This window comes from Salmo trutta, chromosome 13 (genome assembly GCF_901001165.1).
Source record: "Salmo trutta chromosome 13, fSalTru1.1, whole genome shotgun sequence".
Lineage (NCBI taxonomy): Eukaryota > Metazoa > Chordata > Actinopteri > Salmoniformes > Salmonidae > Salmo > Salmo trutta.
In genome coordinates, this window is record NC_042969.1 from 20,451,134 (window position 1) to 20,472,926 (window position 21,793).

The 21,793-nt window shown below is 40.6% G+C and overlaps 3 protein-coding genes and 1 long non-coding RNA gene across 5 annotated transcripts in view; 3 read left to right on the plus strand and 1 right to left on the minus strand.

Moving 5' to 3' along the window:
* Positions 1-7,279, plus strand: part of LOC115205416 (collagen alpha-1(XXIII) chain-like) — a 38,309-nt gene extending 31,030 nt beyond the window's left edge. Inside the window, exons 20-23 of the mRNA XM_029771382.1 lie at positions 2,521-2,607; positions 2,803-2,895; positions 3,239-3,277; positions 3,775-7,279. Of these exons, the coding sequence (XP_029627242.1) occupies positions 2,521-2,607; positions 2,803-2,895; positions 3,239-3,277; positions 3,775-3,777 (222 nt within the window). The 3' untranslated portion in view covers positions 3,778-7,279. The remainder of the gene's footprint in view (positions 1-2,520; positions 2,608-2,802; positions 2,896-3,238; positions 3,278-3,774) is intronic.
* Positions 6,694-8,202, minus strand: LOC115205417 (uncharacterized). Its single transcript, XR_003880602.1, has 2 exons — positions 7,912-8,202; positions 6,694-6,824 (listed from the first exon to the last, which is right to left on the minus strand). It is a non-coding gene; the product is annotated as an uncharacterized LOC115205417 (long non-coding RNA).
* A 1,125-nt stretch (positions 8,203-9,327) lies between these two features.
* On the plus strand, positions 9,328-14,668 carry LOC115205418 (guanine nucleotide-binding protein subunit beta-2-like 1). Its single transcript, XM_029771383.1, has 7 exons — positions 9,328-9,562; positions 10,234-10,405; positions 10,875-11,118; positions 12,878-12,988; positions 13,434-13,574; positions 14,116-14,226; positions 14,555-14,668. The coding sequence occupies exons 1-7, from the start codon at positions 9,454-9,456 to the stop codon at positions 14,618-14,620; spliced, it is 954 nt and encodes a 317-aa protein (XP_029627243.1). The 5' UTR covers positions 9,328-9,453; the 3' UTR covers positions 14,621-14,668.
* Positions 14,669-15,492: 824 nt separating this feature from the next.
* On the plus strand, positions 15,493-17,924 carry nme5 (NME/NM23 family member 5). Of its 2 annotated transcripts, none has more exons than XM_029771384.1 (6): positions 15,493-15,581; positions 16,017-16,182; positions 16,551-16,756; positions 17,113-17,213; positions 17,482-17,600; positions 17,730-17,924. In XM_029771384.1, the coding sequence occupies exons 1-6, from the start codon at positions 15,562-15,564 to the stop codon at positions 17,811-17,813; spliced, it is 696 nt and encodes a 231-aa protein (XP_029627244.1). In that variant the 5' UTR covers positions 15,493-15,561; the 3' UTR covers positions 17,814-17,924. The 2 variants fall into 2 exon arrangements, with proteins under 2 accessions (XP_029627244.1, XP_029627245.1); XM_029771385.1 differs by having other exon boundaries at positions 15,579-15,722.
* The last annotated feature ends 3,869 nt before the right edge of the window (positions 17,925-21,793 follow it).

The following is a 21,793-nucleotide window of genomic DNA, read 5'->3' on the forward strand; positions in this document are numbered from 1 at the left end:
TACTGGGCCTCATTTTGACTTGTTTTAAGGACATTACATCAAAGTTGGATCAGCCTGTAGTGTGGTTTTCCACTTTAATTTTGAGTGTGACTCCAAATCCAGACCTCCATGGGTTGATAAATTGGATTTCCATTGATAATTTTTGTGTGATTTTGTTGTCAGCACATTCAACTATGTAAAGAAAAAAGTATTTAATAAGATTATTTATTTCATTCAGATCTAGGATGTGTTGTTTAAGTGTTCCCTTTATTTTTTTGAGCAGTATATATTTAAAAACTCTATAGGCACACTGAGACACACAGATTGTACAATATGAGGAGGAAATTGTAGTCCTACAGAGCTTTCTAGTGGCACTGACTCACGCAATGATGAAGTTTAATAAGCCCTCTCACCAGTAACGGCAGATGCATTCGTGCCAATAGCCATTCTCTCCGGATACTTTGTAAAACAATGCTGTTCTCTCAATATTGATATTGATATCTCACCAAGTGTCCAGCAGCAAGTGATAAAGAAACGGAATGCATTCCTGCAACATCTGGATTGTTAGGTATGTTGTCACGGCAATGGCATTATGATGCTGCATAATGCATGGCCCAGAGTTCTCAACCTCAAAATCCCAGTATGTCCTGACAAAAATGGTGGCCTACTTTTCCTCCACAATGACATTGATGGAGATAATAAAGCATGAAGAACTGTTGGCTTACTCGCAAAATGTTCCAACAATATGTGTTACATGCAGTAGATACTTAATGAACACAACTGGTCTACGATACACTGAGTGTACAAAACATTAAGGACACCTTCCTAATATTGAGTTGCACCCCCTTTTGCCCTCAGAACAGCCTCAATTCATCAGGACATGGACTCTACAAGGTGTCGAAAGTGTTCCACAGGGATGCTGACCCATGTTGACTCCAATGCTTCCCACGGTTGTGTCAAGTTGGCTGGATGTCCTTTGGGTGGTGGACCATTCTTGATACACACAGGAAACTGTTGAGTTTTAAAAAAACAGAAGCGTTGCAGTTCTTGACCCAAACTGGTGCACCTGGCATCTGCTACCATATCCCGATCAAAGGCAATTAAATATTGTCTTGCCCATTCACCCTCTGAATGGCACACATACATAATCAATATCTCAATTGTCTCAAGGCTTATAAATCTGTCTTTAACCTGTCACCTCCCCTTCATCTACACTGATTTAAAGTGTATTTAACCACCAGTGACATCAATAAGGGATCAAAGCTTTTACCTGGATTCACCTGGCCAGTCTATGTCATGGAAAGAGCAGGTGTTCCTAATGTTTTGTGCACTCCGTGTATATAGTCATTGAACCTACACCATACCAGCTTGGCCCAGGATTTCTACCTGATTCATCTAATCTTCTTGTTTGATGATTGTGGTCAGTTATATTGGGTGTTTTAGGCCTACAGGGAATACTCAGTGTTGGGGAATCTACTCTGAAAATATAGTTTACCAAACTACCAATTACTTCACCCTGGAAGAAGTTGAGCTACAGGAAAGTTACCATTAAGAGAAATATCGTTTTTAATAAGTAACTAAAGTTACCTTGAAAAATGTGTTCACTAGGCCTGCATCAAAACTACTTTGTGAAAAAGTATCATATCTAAAACTTAAATGTCATATAATACAAATGTGTGGGGGGTTTGCAGGAAATGCCTTGGGGGTTGAAAATATAGTGTGTGGTTCTAATAGTTAGCTGCACCATTACGTGGCAAAAAAAGTAATTAACTACTGAAAAGACTAAGAAGATGTTTATTTAGTTGAACTACCAACATGCTACGGCAAAATGTAGTTAAAGTACGAGTTGACTTACATGTAGTGGAACTACTCTAGTGCACAACACTCCCTGTCTCTCTCTCTCTCTCTCTCTCTCTCTCTCTCTCTCTCTCTCTCTCTCTCTCTCTCTCTCTCTCTCTCTCTCTCTCTCTCTCTCTCTCTCTCTCTCTCTCTCTCTCTCTCTCTCTCTCTCTCTCTCAATTCAATTTAAGGGCTTTATTGGCATATGTTAACATTGCCAAAGCAAGTGAAGTAGATAATAAACAATACAAATTAACAGTAAACATTACACTCACAACAGTTCCAAAATAATAGACATTTCAAATGTCATTATGTGCAAATAGTTAAAGTACAAAAGGGAAAATAAATAAACATAAATATGGGTTGTATTTACACTGGTTGCCCTTGTAGTAACAGGTCACAAATCTTGCTGATGTGATGTCACACTGGCATTTCACCCAGTAGATATGGGAGTTTATCAAAATTGGGTTTGTTTTCAAATTCTTTGTGGATCTGTGTAATCTGAGGGAAATATGTGTCTCTAATATGGCCATACATTTGGTTGGGGGTTAGGAAGTGCAGCTCAGTTTCCACCTCATTTTGTGGGCAGTGTTCACATAGCCCATCTTCTCTTAAGAGCCAGGTCTGCCTACGGCGGCATTTCTCAATAGCAAGGCTATGCTCACTGAGTCTATCTCTCTCGCTCTTTCTCTCTCTCTGCAGGGTGACCGGGGGACGATGGGGAAGAGAGGTCTGAAGGGCGGGAAGGGGGAGCAGGGTCCTCCTGGACTGGACCAGCCCTGTCCTGTGGTATGTCAACCTTGACCTTTCATCCATGACAGTATGGACATTTGAGCCAGACTGGATAAAATATGTAACCACTTTGTGTTTACAATTGTCCTTTTTAATCTCTATTTCTATGATTTCCAATGGATGTTTTTGTCTGTCTGTGGGAGGGATGTATGTTCAGAGTATGTGTAACAGTGGGTTGGCTCTTGCTGACAGGGTTCTAATGGGACTAAAGGACTTTCTGATGAAGGGGTACAGTCCACCCCTCCTTCTCTTCCTCCTTCTGGCCCTGAGCCCCCCTGTCCTTTGGTACAGTATCTTTACCTGTTCCCACCTTTCTACCTCTTTCCACCTTTTTGTGTCTGCCTTTTCCCTCATTCTATCCCATGCACTGTTTCCCTTAGCCTGTTGTTCCATGTGTGTTTTCTCTCTGAAATCTGTAATCTCCTAACATCAGCAGGCTGGATTGTCACAGGAATCTTAAAATCAGCATAATGTTTTATTATGAAAATTACGCAGAGTTGTGTTGTGGTCTGGATGTGGTTGTCAATGTGCTGACTGCATGTGGTATGGTAAAGTTCTTTGGTGTTTTCACCCCACATGACATGAAACTGCACCACTAACCACCCCTCCCTTGTTCTGTTACCACTAGGGGCAAGATGGACTGCCCATACCAGGATGTTGGCACAAGGTGAGTGGGGATTTGAATGTCCAGTGTGGCTCTACCTGCCTGAGTAATATGTAGTACATTCATTAATACCTGCCTGAGTAATATGTAGTACATTCATTAATACCTGCCTGAGTAATATGTAGTACATTCATTAATACCTGCCTGAGTAATATGTAGTACATTCATTTGCAACCACATGCAATATGATGAGAGAACATTGTCAATCAAACCAGAATTTCAAGATAAACAGTGAACAATGCAATGATCATCCCCCAACTCAGATTGTTTTACTGTACCAATTAGCATGTTTAAGCCCAATAAATAAATATGATTGGGGTATGATTATAACATGTATGTTATATAATAATCCTCTTATGAGTATGATTAGGATGAAGTACAAAGCATGTATTATAGAGCCCTAGTGACTTTGCTAACGTTAGTAACCTTTCTGTTGTTCTTGATCTGTGACCTCTTGACCTGTGACCCCCACTATAATCCCTGCTTTCCTTCTCTTGCAGTGATGACTAACATCAAGCGTGGCCACTGTACATATTGATATGGTATATATTGCAACTGAATACTACATTGCTTTTTTGTTATTTTTTGCCTTTTTATGGAAACGTTTTATATAATATATTGAGCTTTTTTTTATCATGGACGTTATTTTGAGTCAACAGTATTAACCAGACTGGATATATCGATCGATACAGATATTTTTTGTACACATAGACTTTAGATGTGAAGTGAAATGTAGTAAATGGAACACAGCCATCTTGGAGCAACATCGGGTACGGGAAATATAGGAGCAAACAGACTCCTAACCTAACAGACAGACAGACTGATGGGCGGATGGACGGACAGACACACATGTTGCTGGAGGGTTGATGAATAGGGAGAGTGGGTAATGACTGCCTTACTAATGGAGTCTCGTCTGCCCTGTTGTTGCCTGGCCCTGTTGTTGCCTGACCCTGTTGCTGCCTGGCCCTGTTGCTGCCTGGCCCTGTTGCTGCCTGGCCCCTGTTGCTGCCTGAGGGTGTGTGTTTGCTCCACCCTGCTCGATCCCATGGATGGACAGACCTCCTGGTGTGATAGAGAGAGGAGTGTAGATCAGTGCTCTTTTCTCCTCTCACTGTTTTTGAAAGGAGGAGACAGAAGCTCAAATGCAAATGTCTCACTCTCTCTCAGCCCTGAGGGGAGAGCAGGTCTGGAGGACAGAGAGAAGACGCAGGAGAGACAGACAGACATGAGAGCACAAAGGACAGACAACCTCTAGAGAGTGACGGAACGTTCTGTGCCGTTCAGTTCCATTCCGAATACTGAGACCCTGTGTTATGGAAACACACCAGGAGGGGGCGACACAGAACACTGCATTTCCACTTTCACTTGAAGAGTGATCTCACCCATAAATTGTAGTTGTGGTTTTCATCACGCTCACTGTTGGTTCTGGGCTACAGAGGCAAGGATTTACCTATGATGTCACATAATAATAATAATAATAGTAGTGGTAGTAGTAATACAATTCTGTGGATATGATGAAAGTGCTTTTATGACATCTTTTATTTTGTGTTTCCATTTAATAAAATGCATGATCAACACAAGTCACAACATTATATAGCATCATGAAAACCTCTCCCATACCAGCACACTAAGGCAATAAGTTACTGAGGTATATAGTTCGCGAAGAGAAATCTTTAAGTCTCTAACAGTCTTTCCATGTAAAAAAAAATACACATAATGCAGATGTGTTTTGTGTGTGTCTTACTGGCAGTGATAACAAGTGTGATGTTTTATTTTATTCTAGTTTAGTTACATTTGCATTCCTGTGCATGGACGTGTTTGTATAATATACAGATGCATACTGAGTTCATTGTGTTAAATTCAAATTCAGAACTGGAGCAATTTGCAGTATTTCATCAATGAAGTTCAACAAACGGTTTGAATATAAAGTAATTTTGTGATTAATTTGGCTTTTATCAGACATAAGCCAATTAGTAATATCACATCAGTATTTTCTGACAGTGTTGACAGTACAGTTTTGAAGTATATTGAAGGATTATCACTTAACCTTAGCTAAAAACACATTTAGATGAAATACTGTTTTCTGAACAACAGTATGGATTCTTGCTGCTGACATAAAATGTTATTGTTTGTTTGTTTTTCTTAACCAATGAGTTTAGTACATTCGGACTGAAGTACAATAATGTACCCAATGTCATTGATTTAACAATAGTTGTATTCATTGGTACACATTGGCACACCTTGACAAAAAGGTAGTTATTGTTGGTTGGTTTAACTATACTTACCTGTTTTTTTATACATTATCACATCATGAAAGACAGATTTTGATCTCTTTTCATTTGACGGTTTTATTCTGATTTACATATTTCTTTCTAACTTTATGGATTGTCTTTTGGAGATCTATCTTCTTGGTGCTCGATCACTCTGTGTTTAGTCTTCCTGTATGGTTCTTTGTCAACCCTACGCACACACACACACACACACACACGCACGCGCACACACACGCACACACACACGCACGCACGCACGCACACGCACACGCACACACACCATTTCAATGTCAACAGCACATGACTGATATAAGGAGCTTATAACTTGTGAGTTTCATTATACTACATTTATGCTATGAAATGTATGACTGTGGAAGTTAATAAGCAATTCTTTCATTATATTGTACTTTACTAATGCACAGGTTTCAGTATTTTCATTCATAACATGTTATTTCCAACTGGGATGTGGTGATCAATCATATTTGTTTCCTTTTTCATTCTCATTTAGTATTGGACATACTGTAGGCAGCAATGTGCCTACCTTAAAGGTAATTTAGTATTGGACCTACTGTATGCAGCAATGTGCCTACCTTAAAGGTTATTTAGTATTGGACCTACTGTATGCAGCAATGTGCCTACCTTAAAGGTAATTTAGTATTGGTCATACTGTAGGCAGCAATGTGCCTACCTTAAAGGTTATTTAGTATTGGTCATACTGTAGGCAGCAATGTGCCTACCTTAAAGGTTATTTAGTATTGGTCATACTGTAGGCAGCAATGTGCCTACCTTAAAGGTTATTTAGTATTGGTCATACTGTAGGCAGCAATGTGCCTATCTTAAGGTAATTTAGTATTGGACCTACTGTATGCAGCAATGTGCCTTCCTTAAAGTGCAATTCCAGCGCTTTTCAACCTAATTTTCATTATCTCCAGCACAATGCCAGTGTCTACATATGTGAAAACAGAGCATTTCTACATTCTGTAGAAAAAAATATAAAGTAAAAAAGTTCTACCCGATGACACATTTTAAAAGCAATGATATTCAAACACTATGAGATTCGCTGCAGTGTAGGGAGCAAGAAAATTCACTCTCTGGCTACAAATTCATTGCAGGTTTTGAAAATCACATATTTTTAAACTTTTAATCCTACCCTGGGATATCACAGAGCACCTTTCTTCTCATCTGTCTTCTTTCACCTTTCTTCTTTTAATCACCTTTCTTCTCATCTGTCTTCTTTCACCTTTCTTCTTTTAATCACCTTTCTTCTCATCTTTTTAATCCTTAAGAGTAAAAAAAAAAGATATATCTAGCTTAAACAGATGGATTTTGACTCCAGGGATTCTTTGTAACCACATATCATAGAAACACACTGTTTTCACATATGTAGACACTGATATGGTACTGAAGATAATGAATAAGGTTGAAATGTGGTGGAATTGCCCTTTAACAAACTGATGTTTCTCTGCAATATTACATGTGTTTATTTCTTTGGCAGATATCATCAGTTTTTCTTTTTTTAAGGAATATTTGCCAACCATTATTGACACAATGTCTGAGGACAGTTTGGTGTGTTTCATAAAAATAATTAGATGAATTAGAGTTTGTCTATTTGGTTGTGTATTTGGTTGTAAAATAATTAAGCTATTTTTGTAACTGCTATCGTTATCTCTGTATTATGCCAAATCTGGTCAACTCAACAAGTAGACTGAAATAAACTCCATAAAATATACTGTTACCTTCTTGAACATCTTCTGGTCATTTGTTCTAAACCAGTTTCTGCAATTATATTCCAATGAAATCTCAGAATTAAAGTTATTTAATAATCTCACAAAGGCTGACTGTATTCAGAGCAGAGGACCATAACACATTCTGACTGCAATCATTAGGCCTACTAATAATCAGTCTTGCTACCAGTCCCAGACTTGACAGCCACACTCAAACTTGGTACTTCAATACCTAGTACATTACAATCGCTGTTATACTCAGATCCATCCACACTCATTCCGGTTAAGTACGCCGACTAACCACATACACACTTGGTACTTCAATACATAGTACATTACAATCGCTGTTATACCTAGATCCATCCACACTCATTCCAGTTAAGTACGCCGACTAACCACATACACACTTGGTACTTCAATACCTAGTACATTACAATCGCTGTTATACCTACATCCACCCACACTCATTCCGGTTAAGTACGCCGACTAACCACATACACACTTGGTACTTCAATACCTAGTACATTACATTCACTTGTTATATCATCAACGATCGATCGGTTTCAAGATTGCATTTATCACACCACAACTCTCAAAATTGTTTCAAAATAACTTTAGTTATTCACAATAGGTGTCTGCTTACCTTTTGTTTGACCGGTCAGGATTTGTGAAACACACCGTCCGACGACAGCGATGGCCAATCGGCCGGACAAGTTCCAGCGAAGTCCTTCTACCAGAATCACGTCGGGGTCACCAATTGTTAAGGCTGCATCAATTCAATTCTGGTATCAGAACAAAATTTAACACTAGGCTACTGAATATATTTTCAGCTGTTTATTAATAGAATTAGTCAAGCAGAATAAATGGTAAATGCAATCTTCGTATATACGGGTTCACTGTAACACTTCGCAGGGCAAACAGAGAACTGAAATGACATCATAAGTTCTTCCTTAAATACTTCTTGACAGACGTAGTTCCCTCTCCCTGAGGGCCTGTCATAGTAGAGGCTTGGGTGTGGTTTAGACTTACTCCAGCCTATCGTTGGCGTGCAGGCTGGTCCCAGCCTCTAGACGCATCTTTGTTGCCAAGCATAGTTGTCTTCTAGCTTATCTTCGTGTGTGTACCCGAGAGTCAGACACCCAAGGACAGTGCCTGTTCTTGTGCCACAGCCATTCTCCCCTCTATCAGTTCCTCACATACACCTGTCCTTGAGTGGCCCCACAAGCAGGCATTGTGTGTGTGTGTCAAGAGTCTACTCAGCCTACACTCCTACTAGCCAGCAACCCTCCAGTTAGTCATGTCTATTATATGTTGCTCAATCTATGTTAATACAATATAAACCTCTTATGTTTAGCATTAGTATTCATAAGTTATGCACCACAACTAATTTTATTATATAGGTTTAAATAGTTGTATTATATTGGTTATGCAAACAAATAGTTGGTCAAAACCTAACAATAACCACAACTCTAACATTACCTTTTTTTAAAGGAGGAGCATATCCGCCTAAATTGAAAAATGTAGGCACACACAAAGACATTCAGGAGCACATTGACAACTATTTGAGGTATTAAAGAATCTTTAAAGTTTCTAGGCACACTGGTGCTCCTAAATTAAAATACCAGGTCACTTAGCAAAATATTTTTGGCATACACAAGTAAAATGGTCACACTGTTGAGCCCTGATAGTTGCTGATTGCCTATTTCATGTCACACCTTTATAGCATTTACATTTATGTAACTGTAATACATTTTTGGGATCACTTTTTGGGATTATCACCATCCATAACAATATTGCTACTTTCAATGATTTCTATCTATTCAAATGATGTGTTATAAAAAAAAGGATAAATGCATATATTTCATGTGATTTGATATGTAAAAACATTGACTATATGCTTTAAATTATAGATTTGGAATGGTCTCTTCAACCTTGCAAATAATATTCTTCTTCTACTGTTTCACAACAGTACAATCCAGGTAAAAACGAAAATCAGCACACGGGCAGGAAGGGGTTCGAACTGTTCTCCCAGTGTACTCTGCGCGCGATCGACCCCTCAAATGTTCTGCATCCGGGTCAGAACTTCCTCTTTCTCTGTGCCTAAATGTGAGAGGATCTAGGGAAACCTAGCCCTCAAACTAATCTAAATCCATCCTTAAAAAAGGCATACTAAAACGTCGCCAAAATGACCGAGCAGATGACAGTAAGGGGGACCCTAAAGGGGCATAATGGTTGGGTCACCCAGATCGCCACTACCCCTCAGTTTCCTGATATGATTCTGTCTGCATCCCGAGGTAAGCGCTTCTCCGCCCGCTACGATTGACGACAATATGGCTAACCTCTAGCATGTTAGCCTTGGGTTGTTTAATTGATGTGTGGTCGCGACTGCTTGAACAGTCTGAGTCATATAAAATGAGATCAATCTAGGCGGCACGTTGTACTAAGCAAGTTGTGTTTCAAAAACGCGATTGCTAGTGGATAAACTATTCTTCAAATAACTTCCGTCCGACTACTAGCTAGCTAGCCCTTGGCAGCAAACGTCAACTTTGCCGACATCCACGTGCACCGCCAAGTGGCAAAAATGTTCAGGAGACCATTTTATGAAACCTGCGTTTCTAGACCTACTAATCTAATTGTAACTAACATAGAAACCAATTACATGTTCCTGATTGAAACTTGTATGGATTTACGTGGCTGTCAGTGAAGGCAACATACCGGTGTCGGCTGGCTAGGTATCTACTTAGCTAGCTTTTCATACATGGCTAACGTTACCTAGTAGTACAATTTGAATGGTTATGCGCTTGCTGCTTCTGTCAACATCATGTTACGTTAGCCAACTAGGTAGGCCTACCTATTGTTTTGAAAATATCAACATTACCTCTAAAGACACTAACCCCAGTTCAACTGCATTCGCTACCGTTTTAATGAATTTAAATATTTAATCAGCATTATTTATTTTTCCCAGACAAGTCTATCATCATGTGGAAGCTGACCCGTGATGAGACCAACTATGGCATCCCCCAACGTGCCCTAAAGGGACACTCTCACTTTGTGAGTGACGTTGTCATCTCCTCAGACGGACAGTTCGCTCTGTCCGGGTCCTGGGATGGAACCCTCCGTCTGTGGGACCTCACTACGTAAGTCTAGAGATGGTTGAGTTGGTGGAGTGATAGTAAAGCTTCATTTAGGGTTTTCTCTGAACTACATATGGGTCATTCCTGTCCTGGAGGCTACATTGTCTGCAGGCAGTTGTTCTAGTTGCTGTTTAACAGCTGATTCAAATGATTTTGCTCTTAACTATAGATGAGGATTAGTATATAATTTGTCACTGCGGAGTTGGAACAAAACCCTCTGTAGACAGAGAGTCAAAATTCTGGTTCCAATGTGGTGATGAAACTTCCAATGCCAACTGTATCTCTGTGATGATAAAGAGGCTGTTTCTGAACGCAACCTGCTCTTACCTGTGAAAGATTAGACATGGTTATGTATGTATGTATGTATGTCATGTGCTGCCTTGGTTTCTCTAGTGTTGACCTGAACAACACCATTAGATGTTATTAGTCATCTGTAGCATGGGCCTTTACACAACTGTCCTCTTCCTTCCAGTGGCACCACCACCCGCCGCTTTGTGGGTCACACCAAGGACGTCCTGAGCGTGGCTTTCTCTGCTGACAACCGCCAGATCGTGTCTGGTTCCCGGGACAAGACCATCAAGCTGTGGAACACCCTGGGAGTCTGCAAGTACACCATCCAGGATGAGAGTCACTCTGAGTGGGTGTCCTGCGTGCGCTTCTCCCCCAACAGCAGCAACCCCATCATCGTATCCTGTGGTTGGGACAAGATGGTCAAGGTACGGACAACCATGTACATCACTTGTGACTCACTAGGATAGTGGGATAGGTTCCTTATTGAACTAAGCTGAGATTTTTAGGTACTTGAGGAGGGGTTTGGTAGATGTAGTAAAATCAAACTTTAAGGATAAATATTGGTTTCCTGTCCTATGACTACAATGTTATGTTTTATCACCTGAGCCTCGGATCTGACAAGTCCTGCAATGATGATGGGTACAGGACCTAGACTGCACATTCATCCAATGTTTGTAACACTTAATGGTTGAAACACCTAGACTACATTTCCCTTAACCTGTCTGGGCGAGTCCCACCCTAGTCAACAGCCAGTGGAATCGCGTCGCGCGAAATACAAATACCTCGTAAATGCTATAACTTCAATTTCTCAAACATATGACTATTTTACACCATTTTATAGATACACCTCTCCTGAATCGAACCACGTTGTCCGATTTCAAAAAGGCTTTACAGCAAAAGCAAAACATTAGATTATGTTAGGAGAGTACCCTGCCAAAAATAATCACACTGCCATTTTCAAAGCAACTAGCATGCATCACAAATACCCAAAACACAGCTAAATACAGCACTAACCTTTGACAATCTTCATCAGATGACACTCCTAGGACATCATGTTACACAATACATGCATTTTTTGTTCGATAAAGTTCATATTTATATATAAAAACAGCATTTCACATTGGCGCGTGACGTTCAGAAAATATTTTCCCTCAAATGCTTCCGGTGAATCAGCGCTACAATTTACAAAATTACTATTTGAAAACATTGGTAAAACATAATATTGTCATTCAAAGAATTATAGATTAGCATCTCGTGAATGCAACCGCATTGCCAGATTTAAAAATAACTTTACTGGGAAATCACACTTTGCAATAAACGAGGTGCTATGCTCAGAAAAATAGGCTAGGCGATACAGGTTAGCGCCATCTTGGACTCATCTAAAATCAAATATACTATTGTAAATATTCACTTACCTTTGATTATCTTCATCAGAAGGCACTTCCAGGGAATCCCAGGTCCACAACAAATGTAGTTTTGTTAGAAAAAGTTAATAATTTATGTCCCAATAGCTCCTTCTTGTTAGCGCGTTCCGAAGGCTACTCTAAATGTACGAAGCGCGTGGGACTTGTCGTCACGAATGTGCAAAAAAAAATGTATTTACGTTCGTTCAAACGTTGTATAACATAAATCTTTAGGGCCTTTTTCAATCAGAACTTCAATAATATTCAAGGCGGACGATTGCATTGTCTTACTAAACGTTTCGGAACGAGAGAGTACCCACGGGCACGCGCATCATAGTAGTAATGGCCCTCCCTCTATGACAAACTTTCCAGGCCTCTCGTTCGGTCAGTTTTTACTGGAGAAGACTCAAACCACTTTGTAAAGACTGTTGACATCTAGTGGAAGCCTTAGGAAGTGCTACATGAATCCTAATTTACAGTGTGTTTCATAGGCAAAGGCTTGCACAAATCAGATTTCCACTTCCTGTTAGGATTTGTCTCAGGGTTTTGACTGCCATATGAGTTCTGTTATACTCACAGACACCATTCAAACAGTTTTAGAAACTTCAGTGTTTTCTGTCCAAATCTACTAATTATATGCATATTCTCGTTTCTGGGTAAGAGTAGTAACCAGTTTAAATCGGGTACGTTTTTTTTATCCGGCTGTGAAAATACTGCCCCCTATCCCCAACAGGTTAATGTACCCTGACTCACGGTCTCCCCCACCCTTTTCTGTTTCTAGGTGTGGAACCTGGCCAACTGCAAGCTGAAGACTAACCACATTGGCCACACTGGCTATCTGAACACAGTGACCGTCTCTCCCGATGGCTCCCTCTGCGCTTCTGGTGGAAAGGTATGGTGAAAGCATTTTAGCAATATTTACTTTTACAATATAGATTTAAAAAGTTCAAACCGTTCACCAACAGTTCTACCTTTGCTTGGTCAATGTGACCAGGTTAAATTGATGCACCATTCAGTGGTATGAATTGGAGTAATTGAGAAGTAGCATAGAGAGAAATGTGCTGGTTTCAAAGTAATGATGGATTCTCATGCCGTCTGTTTCACTATGATGATAAAGAGGCTGTTTCTGAACTTAACCAGCACTTTTGAGAGTTCACTCACACCTGTCCACTGAGATTTGTCATTTAGGGCTCTTGTTAATGGTGTGTCTCCCCAATGAATGGCCATGGACTCATCACTTGATTGCATGTCAGTTACCATTTAAAGCTAGCATGCATGTTTAATTTGCACCTTCCATTTAGCTGACCTTTGACCCTGAGCCCCATTCTCTCCTATAGGACGGTCAGGCCATGCTGTGGGACCTTAACGAGGGCAAGCACCTGTACACCCTAGATAGTGGTGACAACATCAACGCCCTCTGCTTCAGCCCCAACCGATACTGGCTCTGCGCCGCCACCGGCCCAAGCATCAAGATCTGGGTAAGGCTCCTACTCCCAGAACACATCAGCACTGATGGTGCTGTTCAAATCTAATTTTATTTGTCACGTGTGCCGAATACAACAGGTATAGATAGACCTTAGCATGAAATGCTTACTTACAAGCCCTTAACTCTATTTTCTTAAAACTGCATAGTTGGTTAAGAAAATGTTAATGTTACTAAGTAAACTAACACTAATGAGGCTATATACAGGGGTACTGATTCAGTGTGCAGGGGTACAGGTTAGTCAAGGTAATTTGTACATGTAGGTAGGGGTAAAGTGACTATGCATAGATAAAGAGTTTGGGGTTGTCTCTATTCAAACTTTGTCAAGGGGCGATGATGGAAATTCCAATGCCATCTTATGTCTATGATGATAAAGAGGCTGTTTCTGAGCTCTGCTAACTATCATTTCTGTAACATCTGGATTTTCGGATCTGAGAATGTGGTTACCATGTTCACGTCATTTAAATAGGAGTTGGTCCAAACTGAGCACAACCCATGCCTCCATCAATCCTGTTCTCATGTTAATCTCCCTTCAGGATCTGGAGGGTAAGATCATTGTGGATGAGCTGAGACAGGAGGTGATCAGCACCAACAGCAAGGCCGAGCCCCCACAGTGCACCTCTCTGGCCTGGTCTGCTGACGGACAGGTATGATATGTCCATTTGCATCACATCTCACGGAACGTTATTAGAACCCTGGGTGGACTTCTAGAACCGGGCCATGTTACTTCAGTCTGTTCTTAGAAAGCTGTGTCAGTTGGAGTTGTTTGTAGCCTTGCCCTGTGATTTAAAAAGTGACATTTCTTGCCTGAGCTTCGGCTCTGACGACAAGTCCTGCAATAATGATGGGTACAGGAACGACTACATATTCATGCCCCTTAACACTTGGAATGGTTGAAAACACACTCTTGATTCATTGTCATATCTTTTTAGTTTAGCATTTTCTGGACATTTTCTTTGTTTGTTGTCTCAACAGACCCTGTTTGCTGGCTACACCGATAATCTGATCCGAGTGTGGCAGGTTACCATCGGAACCCGATAAGGACCTTTTCACATATTCAGTGATGAATAAAATACAGTTTTAAATTAACTTTGTTGAAATCGTTTGTACAATTTGATGCAGGCATGTTTTTATTTTATATTTTGTAATAACTGGGTTTTGATTCTGTATTGGCTGCAACAAATTTGGACATCTGGGATATAGTTCACAAGATTGGTAACTTCATCTGGCTCATTTTGTCAAACTTCTTACTGTAAATGCTGTATAAATCATTTGTCACTATCCACACATTCATGGTAGTTATGCTGAGCTTTTGGTCATGTCTATGCTTTACACTTACATGTGACTTAGGCTATCAGAATTCTAAGAACGCATTGAAAAGACTGGTCTGGACGCACAAGTTGCTTTGGTCTGTGTTCAGATCTGGCTGACCACTTCCGGAGGTGGTCTGGAGATGCTACCAGAAACGCATGCAGTTGGCGACGCCATCAGCATTCCTCCCACCAGTCTCGAACTTGGTTATGGGACCGAGGCACCTGTTCATTGTATTAGGAAATGCCTACCTGCGAGGAACATGTTTGCTGGCATCATGCTACCTAGTATTTAGAAAAACAATTTTGTTTGGCTGGAGTTATGCTAACCAGTTTGCGATCTCTTTAGAGCTACTTGCTGGGTTAGTTAGCTACTGCCATCAATTGCATATTTTGCCTGTTAGCATATTTAGCATATTTTGCCTGTTCCACTGTTTGCAGAATACATGCTGGTATTTTGAATGTGGCGCGGGAGAGGGGAATCCGAACACTTAAGTGTAGATGCATGACCCGTTCGGAATTCCATGATAGAACTCCGAATATTAAACTGCATGAACTGTCAAGTCTAGACATGGCCTTTGTTTCCCCACGGACGTGTGAAAGTTGTCCAAATCCTTTCCCGTAGAAGGGTATCCTGGTTTCCTAGCAACAATACGAACGACGTCGATGTGAATGAACTTGCCTCTGAAAAGGTTTCTATAGCAATCCGTTTTTAATTTTTTTGTTTGAGTAAAAATATTTTGCATAGATAACTTTTCTCCTCAGGCTGTTTCTGCTTTGAACGCTTGTTAGTTTGCTAAGCGTCCTTATCCCATTGGGAATTTTAACATACGGTATGTAGCTAAATTGGCTAGCTAACGTTAGCATCAGACTGCCAGGTTTTGACATTGAGCCAAACCTAGCCCAACCGACCGCAAGATGGCGCTGCTACTATTACGTCGTTTATCATCTTAAAAAGAATACTGGCACCATCTTGCGTTGTGGCTGATTGGGCTAAAGCTAAGCCATACTGTCAGCTTCAGACAGTAAACAATGTTTTGATTAGACCTTAACAGATTCAAATCCAGCTATTGCAAAGTGTTAAAGTTAATTCCAACGACCCCTAACCATGTTTTAATTTTGTCAAGATTGTTTACAAGCGCTAACGTTATGGATTATGAAACTCCAAAGAATCAGATGCCTTATCCTCGGATTTATGTTGAGAGAACTCTCGCATTGATCAAACCTGATGCTATACACCAAGCTGAGGAGATTGAGGACGTCATTCTCCGATCTGGGTTCACAATTTTACAGGTTGGTGTTAACTGTTTATTGAGACATGCAGCATAGCTATTGATCACAAACATTAATGCTGCACATGCAGCTACCAAGCGGTTTGTGTGACTGTCAATGTGTAAATACAAAGAGGGTGTACTTTCTCCTGGGTACTCTTCCTCTGGCCAGAGCAGAGGTTACTATTGAAAACGAGTGAAAAAGAGTAATCAGCCAAAGGGCATAGATGGAGGACTTGGGCAAAACAAACTTGATTGATTGGATTATTGGGTGCAGTGCGTTAGGTAGATCCCCAGTGTTGATCAGGCAAGGTCAATGTCTGCCATGTACACTTGTCATTCATTGCTGTATGTGACAATATGTGTGTCTGTGTAACTGCTCTTTGACAGAAACGGAAGCTGCAGCTGAGTCCGGAGCAGTGCAGTGACTTCTATGCTGAGCAGTATGGGAAGCTGTTCTTCCCCAGCCTAACGGCCTTCATGAGCTCTGGACCCATCATCGCCCTGGCTCTGGCCAGAGACCAGGCAATCGCCCACTGGAAGACCGTCATAGGACCTGTTAACTGCACCAAGGCCAGGGAGACTCACCCAGAATGGTCAGTCAGAAGGAAGAGGATTGTACAGATAGGTCAGAGCTGCAAGTAGGGTTAAGTGCCTTGCTCAAGGGCAGAGTGACAGATTTTCCATCTAGTCTGCTCTGGGATTCAAACCAGCAACCTTTTGGTTACTGGTCCAATGCTCTTAAAAATGTTGTCCATTCAGTTGAAATACCGGTAGGCCTAGTTATTTTATTACTAATGCCTACCTACTGCATATATGCATACCAGTACAGAGTGATCGTACATGTGCTCGATCTATACTGTATGTGTACTACACAATACTGTATGTGTTCCCTGTATGACTCAGCACTTCTACTGTAAGCTAACAGGTGCATCTTGTATCTCTCCCCAAGTCTGCGAGCCAAGTACGGCACCTCTGACCTGAGGAATGCAGTGCATGGCAGCGACTCGTTCTCCTCAGCCGAGAGAGAGCTCAAGTTCATGTTTCCCAACTGTGAGTTAAACACACACACACATTGAATATTTACTTTTCTTCAGCACCTGTGATTACCTTTTATTTTATCGAAGGTAATCCATTTAATACAAGTTCTTACATTGACAATGACAACCTGAATTATAGTGCATGGAGTGTCATACACACACATACAGTACAACAGTTAAATAGAAGTTGGAGAGGGTTTCCCTGTGCTCAGTATGTGTTATACCCCTTTGATTTCCTCTCTGATACACCCGTGTGTCGGTCCCTCCCTCTCTCTGTCCAGCTGTGATCGAGCCCATCCCCATGGGAGAGGCAGCCAAAGACTACCTGGGCAGGTTTGTGAGCCCCACACTGCTCAGCGGACTCACTGAGCTCTGCAAACAGAAGCCTGTCGACCCCTTTGTAAGTATCAGGGTGGCATGAGAAATGTGGGCATTCAAATATGCACTATGAACGTTAGTACACGTTACATTTGCTTTTTTTTCTTCTGAATCAACTAATTCAGTTATTTGTGTTTTTTTCCTCCCAAAGACTTGGCTGGCAGATTGGCTGGTCAGAAATAATCCCAACAAACCTCAAATATTTGATGGGGCAACAGGGGAGGATGCAGCATAAACACAGAGACCGGAAAACAGCATCTGCCTTTACCAGTTAAATCCATGTTCAAGGAACTGTGTTATGTAACATCCTGTGATGAAATAAAGAATGATATTTTAACAACCGGAACCAATTTTCTCTTTCATTTTGGGAGGGGAGGATTGCTTAACAATATGATGGTATACATAATAAGAACTGTGCAGTGTTTAGCTGACCATTTATGGGGTTCATTTCTTTGAACATTGATAAACACCCTGAAACATTTAATCTGTACATACAGGTAACTGCCAAGATAAAGGAAACACCAACATAAAGTGTTTTAAAGGCCCAATGCAGCCATTTTTATCTCTATCAAATAATTTCTGCGTAACAATTAGGTACCTTACTGTGACTGGACTGAAAATGGTTAAAAAAAAAAATCAAATAGCAACTTAAAGAGAAATTTCTCAAGCAAGAATTTTGCTGGGAGGGGAAAATTGAAAACTAGTTGTTATTAGCAGACAGGTTTGGAACTCTTATTGGTCTATCAACTAATTTACCTGGTCAAACAGCTCTTACTCTAAAAGGGCATTATCATTTTCACAGTATATTTTCCAACCTCAAAGTGTGGAAATATAAAACACAGGTCAATCACAATTTTGACTGCACTGGACCTTTAATAGGGCATTGGGCACAGGCGGCTGGTGTCACCTTAATTGGGGAGGATGGGCGCATAGTAATAGATGGAATAATATCAATGGAATGGAACTATCACGCACATTCACTCCAGCCATTATTTTTAGCTGCCCTCCCCTCAGCAACCTCCTGTGGCGTTGGGCCACCACGAGCCAGAACTAGAGGTCGACCGATTATGATTTTTCAACGCCGATACCGATTATTGGAGGACCAGAAAAGGCCGATACCGATTAATTGGCCAATTTTAATATATTTGTAATAATGGCATTTACAACAATACTGAATGAACACTTATTTTAACTTAATGTAATGCATAAATAAAATCAATTTAGTCGCAAATAAATAATGAAACATGCTCAATTTGGTTTAAATAATGCAAAAACACAGTGTTGGAGAAGAAAGTAAAAGTGTAATATGTGCCATGTAAAAAAGCTAATGTTTAAGTTCCTTGCTCAGAACATATGAAAACTGGTGGTTCAATATTCCCAGTTCTTCAATATTTCCAGTTAAGAAGTTTTAGATTGTAGTTATTATAGGAATTATGACGCGTCAACTATTTCTCTCTATACCATTTGTATTTAATCTTAGGGCCCAGCCTACAGGCCTTCCAAAACAACACCAGCCTCGCCAACTGCAGTGACTTTGCTGCATAGGATTGAAGTCATAAACAGCGTTGTGAAGCAAGCATTGCTAAGAGCTGCTGGCAAACGCAGTAACGTTTGAATTCATGTTTACGAGCCTGTTGCTGCCTACCACCGCTCAGTCAGACTGCTCTATCAAATATCAAATCATAGACTTAATTATAATATAATAAACACACAGAAATACGAGCCTTAGGCCATTAATATGGTCAAATCCGGAAACTATCATTTCGAAAACAAAAGGTTAATTCTTTCAGTGAAATACAGAACTGTTCCGTATTTTATCGAACGGGTGGCAACCCTAAGTCTAGATATTGCTGTTACATTGCACAACCTTCAATGTAATGTCATAATTATGTAAAATTCTGGCAAATTAGTTCGCAACGAGCCAGGCGGCCCAAACTGTTGTATATACCCTGACTCTGTGTGCAATGAACGCAAGAGAAGTGACACAATTTCCCTAGTTAATATTGCCTGCTAACATGAATTTATTTTAACTAAATTTGCAGGTTTAAAAAAATATTCTTCTGTGTATTGATTTTAAGAAAGGCATTGATGTTTATGGTTAGGTACATTTGTGCAACGATTGTGTTTTTGTTAAATCATCATTCGTTTGGTGAAGTAGGCTGTGATTCGATGATAAATTAACAGGCAACGCATTGATTATATGCAACGCAGGACAAGCTAGTTGACCTAGTAATATCATCAACCATGCGTAGTTAATTAGTGATTATGTGAAGATTGATTGTTTTTTTATAAGATAAGTTTAATGCTTGCTAGCAACTTACCTTGGCTCCTTGCTGCACTCGCGTAACAGGTGGTCAGCCTGCCACGCAGTTTCTTCGTGGAATGCAATGTAATCGGCCATCCAAAAATGCAGATTACCGATTGTTATGAAAACTTGAAATCGGCCCTAATTAATCGACCATGCCGATTAATCGGTCGACCTCTAGCCAGAACAGCTTCAATGCACCTTGGCATAGATTTGTGTCTGTGTAACCGATGTGAAATGGCTAGTTAGTTAGCGGTGGTGCGCGCTAATAGCGTTTCAATCGGTGACATCACTCGCGCTGAGACCTGAAGTGGTTGTTCCCCTTGCGTTGCAAGGGCCGCGGCTTTTGTGGCGCGATGGGTAACGATGCTTTGTGGGTGTCAGTTGTTGATGTGTGCAAGGGTCCCTGGTTCGAGCCCAGGTTGGGACGAAGAGAGGGACGGAACCTACACTGTTACATCTGGAACTCTATTGGAGAGATGCGACATCATTCTTTCACAAAAAAATCCATAATTTGGTGTTTCATTGATGGTGGTGAAAAACACTAGCTGTGTCAGGCACTGCTCCAGAATCTCCCATAGTTGGTTAATTGGGTTGATATCTGGTGCCTGAGACAGCCATGGCATGTGGTTTACATTGTTTTCATGCTCATCAAACCATTCAGTGACCACTTGTTCCCTGTGGATGGGAGCATGCCCATGGTAGGCAAAATAATGGCCTGCCCAACATTTTTATACATGACCCTAGGCATGATGGGATGTTAATTGCTTAATTAACTCAGGAACCACACCTGTGTGAAAGCACCAGCTCAAGTATTTCTGTTATTTTGGCAGTTACCTGTTGTAATTGCTATCACTGATTGCATTGCATAGTCTGTAAAGTGTTCATACAATACTGTCATAACATAGAGATTGGTTTATATTACTATTATAAACTGGGTGGTTCGAGCCCTGAATGCTGATTGGCTGACAGACGTGGTATATTTAAGCAATAAGGCTTGAGGGGGTGTGGTATATGGCCAATATACCAGGGCTAAGGGCTGTTCTGGATACAGGCCTTAGCCGTGGTATATTGGCCATATACCACAAACCTCCGAGGTGCCTTATTGCTGTTATGAACTGGTTACCAACGTAATTAGAGCAGTATAAATAAATATTTTGTCATACCCGTGGTATACGGTTTGATATACCACAGCTGTCAGCCAATCAGCATTCAGGAGCTCGAACAAACCAGTTTATAATAGACCATATATGTCACGGGTATAACAAAACTTTATTTTTACTGCTCTAATTACGTTGATAACCAGTTTATAACAGTAATAAGGCACCTCTGGAATATGTGGTATATGGGCAATATACCACGGCTAATGTCTGTATATAGGCACTCCATGTTACGTCGTGCAACAGCCCTTAGCCGTTGTATATTGGCCATATACCACACCCCCTCTGGCCTTATTGCTTAATAACTTTTCTTTATATTATGTATCATATTGTCAAACTCAAAAGTAGAAAAAGACTCTTCCAGTTGTGGAATTTAAGAAGCAACATGTGGCCTTTTCCAAATGCTGACAATTTGAAAAATATAAATGCAACATGTAAAGTGTTGGTCCCATGTTTCATGCGCTGAAGAAAAAGAATCCCAGATATTTTCCAAACGCACAAAAAGCTTATTTCTCTCAAATTTGTTTACATCCCTATTAGTGAGCATTTCTCCTTTGCCAAGATAATCCATCCAACTGACAGGTATGGCATATCAAGAAGCTGATTAAACAGCATGATCATTACACAGGTGCACCTTGTACTGGGGACAATAAAAGGCCACTTTAAAATGTGCAGTTTTGTCACACAACATAATGCCACAGATGTCTCAAGTTTTGAGGAGCGTGGACTTGAGATGCTGACTGCAGGAAT

Bases quoted from the DNA above. Each gene is read 5' to 3' on its own strand.
- LOC115205418 (XM_029771383.1), top strand. From the start codon at position 9,454: ATGACCGAGCAGATGACAGTAAGGGGGACCCTAAAGGGGCATAATGGT. The intron at 10,406-10,874 runs GTAAGTCTAGAG...TCTTCCTTCCAG, and splicing joins CGTCTGTGGGACCTCACTAC to TGGCACCACCACCCGCCGCT. The intron at 14,227-14,554 runs GTATGATATGTC...TTGTCTCAACAG, and splicing joins CCTGGTCTGCTGACGGACAG to ACCCTGTTTGCTGGCTACAC.
- nme5 (XM_029771384.1), top strand. From the start codon at position 15,562: ATGAACTTGCCTCTGAAAAG. The intron at 15,582-16,016 runs GTTTCTATAGCA...AATTTTGTCAAG, and splicing joins ATGAACTTGCCTCTGAAAAG to ATTGTTTACAAGCGCTAACG. The intron at 17,214-17,481 runs GTGAGTTAAACA...CTCTCTGTCCAG, and splicing joins CAAGTTCATGTTTCCCAACT to CTGTGATCGAGCCCATCCCC.